The sequence below is a fragment of the Phalaenopsis equestris genome, unplaced genomic scaffold (assembly GCF_001263595.1).
Source record: "Phalaenopsis equestris unplaced genomic scaffold, ASM126359v1 Scaffold233079, whole genome shotgun sequence".
NCBI lineage: Eukaryota > Viridiplantae > Streptophyta > Magnoliopsida > Asparagales > Orchidaceae > Phalaenopsis > Phalaenopsis equestris.
The window spans coordinates 71,789-76,635 of NW_018251033.1; the positions used below are offsets into that span (position 1 = coordinate 71,789).

At 33.5% G+C, this 4,847-nt stretch overlaps 1 protein-coding gene across 1 annotated transcript; it reads left to right on the plus strand.

Annotated features, from left to right (window-relative positions):
* The first annotated feature begins 900 nt into the window (after positions 1-900).
* Positions 901-3,390, plus strand: LOC110038559 (auxin-responsive protein SAUR50-like). The gene is made up of 3 exons (XM_020743436.1): positions 901-1,009; positions 1,984-2,453; positions 3,299-3,390. Exons 2-3 carry the CDS (start codon positions 2,012-2,014, stop codon positions 3,325-3,327), a joined length of 471 nt encoding a protein of 156 aa, XP_020599095.1. The 5' UTR covers positions 901-1,009; positions 1,984-2,011; the 3' UTR covers positions 3,328-3,390.
* Positions 3,391-4,847: the final 1,457 nt, after the last annotated feature.

Sequence of the window (4,847 nt, forward strand, 5' to 3'; positions counted from 1 at the left end):
TGTTGTTTATAGTATTTTGTTTTCGTTTAGACTTTCTTGTGAAGTTTTGATGTGTAGTTTTTAGTGTTCTTTTTTCCTCACCTGGACTTTTGGGGGTTTTTAATTGTTTTCTGTGATTCGACTTTTCTCTTTTTAGATATCTTTAGAGTCTTTTTTCTGTTGTTGTTGTTTTTGTTTGTTTGTTTGTGCAGTTATTTGTGATTTTCTTGGGCGTTTGAACTTTTTAGAGCTATGGTTGCTGTTTTTTGTTTCAAATGAATTTCTCTCCTGGAGCTTCTAGAGTTCTTGTTACTGCTATATTCATATTGTTTTGCATCTCTTTGCAGCTGTGCATCTCTCACTTGGAACTTCTGGAGTGATTTATTGTGCATCAGCCTACAAGTGTCATATATCTTTCGCTTGGAACTTATGGAGTTCTGGTTGCTATTGTTCTATCAATAGAGATCTTTCACCTCTTTCTTAAGGTTCTACAATTCTAGAGTGGTTTTCAAAGTTTGATGTTTATTTGGGTTGGTTTTAGTTTGTCCGGACATTCCTATTTTTATCATCTTTCCTCTTTTAAGTTTTTTTGTTAGGTTTTGTTTCGGTATTTTCGTATTTCGTTGTCTTGTAGCCATCATTTTTCCCAAAAAAGAAAAAAACAAATAGATTAAAAAACTTCGCCTTATATATCAACAACAACAACAACTGAATCGAATCAAAATTAAGCGGCGAATTAAATGAGAAAACAAACATACAGCTCATTTGTTGGTCTAAATACACGGGGCCGCAAAGTGCGGTGGTCCGCTGCTTGCTACCACATAATCTATTGAGTTGCTAGGCGAGAGAGCAGGCCATGAAACATCTATTCAGAAAACTTAGATTAGAGACGAAAAAATAATTTCTCACTGCCCCATTCGCCTTCTTTTCTTTTCCCGCTCTGTCATTCAATGTTTTTGGTTCCGTTCTCCATTAACGGTGTTACCTATTCTTCATCCCAGGTGACGATGTCAGCTCGATTTTAGCTAAGGTAGAATTATTCTGCTAATTTCTCTGCCATTAATTATGGTGAACGTTCTATTTTAAATTTGTTCTTTTATTTTGGCAATCTGGTGTTCTACTTATCGCTGCTGTGACTAACCGTAATTTTTTTTGATAAAATGCATCACAATTCATAAAATTGGTAGCCTATTATAATTATCTGGATAAAATAATGAGACTAATTACGGTGTTTGTTATATAATTACCAATATTTAGTTCTAACTTCACTGTATTTGGTCCAAAAGTATGGAATGCTCTTAGAATTAAAGGCACGCGACTGTATAATTTAGTTCATTAAGGCGTTGTTAATCCGAATTTGCTCTATTTAAGATATATCAAATCCAATAAATTCGATAATCTATGCGACAAATCCGACCCATAATTAAATTTATTAAATCAGCATTGAATTTATTTTCATTGTTTTATGTTTGACTGGAGTTATGTTAAATTTATGATTAAATCTTATTTAATTTATGCTGCCAAACACCGCCTTAAAAAAAATTAAACAAATATTCGAGAGAAAATATGCATGCATCAAATTTCAAGCTTTACATAAAAAGATTATATTCATGTCAATCTCAAAAACACAATATTTCAAAAGTCACATATTATGTGTCAAATAATAGTATTATCCAGATAATGAAAAATTATTCTATACAGGTGTCAGATTTGCATCGCTCGTCACATTCCATCAATTTTTTTTTTAAAATAATAATAAAAAAAAGGGTCCACCGAAATACAACTTTTACTGTGATGTGCGGTCCAGATCGGACACCGCATTCATATCTGTATAGGGTGTTTGCATATGTTGCCCGTATGAAATAATTTTTCCACTCAATTCCATTTGCTGCTAAGAAACAAGCATATAATTTTAAAACAATATGTGTACATTTAATTCATTTGCATAAATATGCATATACAAATCCTGTTGAAGTGAATTTAGATTCGATTATGTGCTTGTAGATATTAATCCGTGACAACCACCCTTACAATGAGCGCCGATAGCCGAAGAGAAACCGGAATTAAGCAAATAGTGAGGCTGAAGCAAGTACTTAAGAAATGGCATCATAATACCGTCGGCAATAACCCAAATCCGACATCCTCCACCGGCGGAATTCCACCAGCGGTGAACAAGCGGCTGAAGGCGGTGGTTGATCGGAACCGCGACTCCGATGAGGACAGCTGCAACAGCCCGGAGGCACCGCCGGACGTTCCGGAAGGATATATGCCGGTGTATGTCGGGCAGGAGAAGCGGAGATTCGTGATCCCGATGACTTATCTCGGCCAGCCGGTGTTCAGATTGTTGCTGGAGAAGGCGGCAGATGAGTTCGGATTCGACCAAATGGGTGCGCTCACTCTTCCCTGCGAGATCGAGACATTCAAGTTCATTCTTCAAGTAATGGAACATCAACAGAAGGGTTTCATTGACGATGGTAACTGCATCATTCATTCATTCATTCATTCGTTCCTCTCTTTAATTAACATTTCCCAAATTCAGATTTAAAGTTTGTTCTGTGTTGTTTGGTTTTGTGATATATATATCTTTTTTTTAATTGGAAAATATTAGGGTCTTTTTGGGGCAGCTCGTATCGTTTGGTTTGCGCGTTTCGCCAGCTTATCCGACGTTTCGGTTTTTATACTAAACGCATGCCGCGAGTCGACCCCTGCGGCCCGGGCCGCGTTTCAAAATAAGCAGATTATCCCGAGGCCGCGAGTCGACCCCTACGACCCGGGCCGCGTTTCAAAATAAGCAGATTATCCCGAAACGCACAAACTGCCCCAAACAGACCCTTAGTCTTGCCATTAAAAATTATAGTTGGGGCAACTTCTTATAAAATAAAATTGTGAAAAATTTGTCTCTAAGAGTTTGTTAATAAGCTTAGGGAACATTAAAAGTCAAAAAGTGTTTGATATGATAAGTAGGAGTTTGGGAAAATGTTTAATTTGAACCACATGTTCAAACTTTATGCTATTTGTTAGGTTTCACTATTAAGTGCTTCTTTTTTGTTAGTGGACTTTTTTGTAAAATATGTTTGTGACTAAATTTTATCATCAGCCCTGTTTTTTTTTTTTTAGGAAGCATCAAAACATTTTAAGCAATTACTATATGATGTTTAGCATTTTGCTTTTGAATTTGTTTCAAATAAGTTAATTGCATAATGCGAAATTATTTTGTTTATTTGGAATCACGAATTATTATATATTAAGCATGTGATTTATGTAAGTTTTTACATAATTATTACTAATGGATTCTCTTTTTGACCTTTCAATTCCGAAGAAGGAACTTCCACTGACAAAGAAGAATGATCCAGTTGTGTGAGCTGCGGGCTACTCACAGATTACTTCATTCATGATTATTCTTTGAACTGCACAGGGGTTGGGCTCTTTATAAGTTCCAGTTAAATTTTTCTGTAATTTGATAAACCATTACTTGGAAGTTATTTAATTATACAATACTACTAGGTATTTTTTTTCTTATTTTTTAATTTTTGTAAGGAAATGATAAAAAGGATTATTAGTTGGACTGTGTTTGAGACCATTAATTGGTGAGGTCATTATGTTGAACTATTGATTATTCCTTATACTGCATACAATAATATAACTTCTTTCTTCTTGAAATTTCATTCATCATCTTATTTCAAAATTTAAATTAGTCAAATGTGAGTGGGCTTAAGCATTGTTTCACTCAATTTAATAAGGAAAAGAAGCTAAGCATGATGTATTTGTTTAGCTTGTCGATATGTCAAATCAAACAAGAACTATTCATGAGTATAAAAGTTCACTTGAACATCTCATATCAATTATAGAATTTATGTCACCACACACAGATGCACATTTGTATAATAAAGAAATAAGGATTATGTTCTTAAAGTTGCACGAAGACTCCAAACACATTTTTAAATTGAATTGTGCTTGAGCAGTTTATATAAAACAGGGATTTATATATGAGAGTTTTAAAATAAAATGTTATTATGAGGCATAGCACAATTTAAATGATATTGTCATAGTATGTTATATGTTATGAATAATACTATTCCATGCTATAAGAGAATGCATTCATATAATGTACAAAACAAGAACTATCTAAGGATGGGTATCATCCTTGAACCTTCAATTGATTTAAGTTATAGTTAATTTGGGCTTATAAGGGTCCTATTAGATGTTTGGAATGGTGTAGATGCCTTTGGGTGGATTGGTGAAGTGATGTTAGGAGGATCAGGTGATATGAGTTTGTCAAGAAAGAGTGCACATTTTGTTGAGACCCTAGTTTTAGTGCTTATTATATTAATGTGGGGAAAATAAAAAATATCATAGGTTAAAAACTATTGGAATAGTGACCTCTACCAAATTTATTGTCAATTCGGTAGGAACAAGTATACGTATTGGTAATATAAGATAGGTTAAGTATCTTCACTACAAGAATATTCATCCAATGAGATAAAAAGGTTTAAATTTCTATTCACTACTTGTATCCAACACATGAACTTATTATAGCTCAAAAGCAAGGTAATTAAATTGAATTTTTAATTAGGTTAAACATTCCTTCAATTGGTGCCTCTTCACTAAAATCCACAATCTTAAGTTCAAATGAAAATTCCTTCTCAGTCGAGAACAGTTACATTTTCTAGTCTTTATTGATAATTTAAAAAACCTAATCTTTAATAATTAATATAATAAATGTCTTTATGTATTATTTCAAAAAGATTGAAACATGCACATTTCTTTATTGCTTGCTAAAGCTTATTGAATATATGTGCTAAAGCTTATTGGATATATTGGATATACTCAAAATGAGGTTTAGTAACACTAAGCCCTACATAAATCAT

Excerpts from the sequence above, each read along its gene's own strand:
- LOC110038559 (XM_020743436.1), top strand. The coding sequence starts at position 2,012 with ATGAGCGCCGATAGCCGAAGAGAAACCGGAATTAAGCAAATAGTGAGG. Across the intron at positions 2,454-3,298 it reads GAAGGGTTTCATTGACGATG|AAGGAACTTCCACTGACAAA; the intron begins GTAACTGCATCA and ends TCAATTCCGAAG.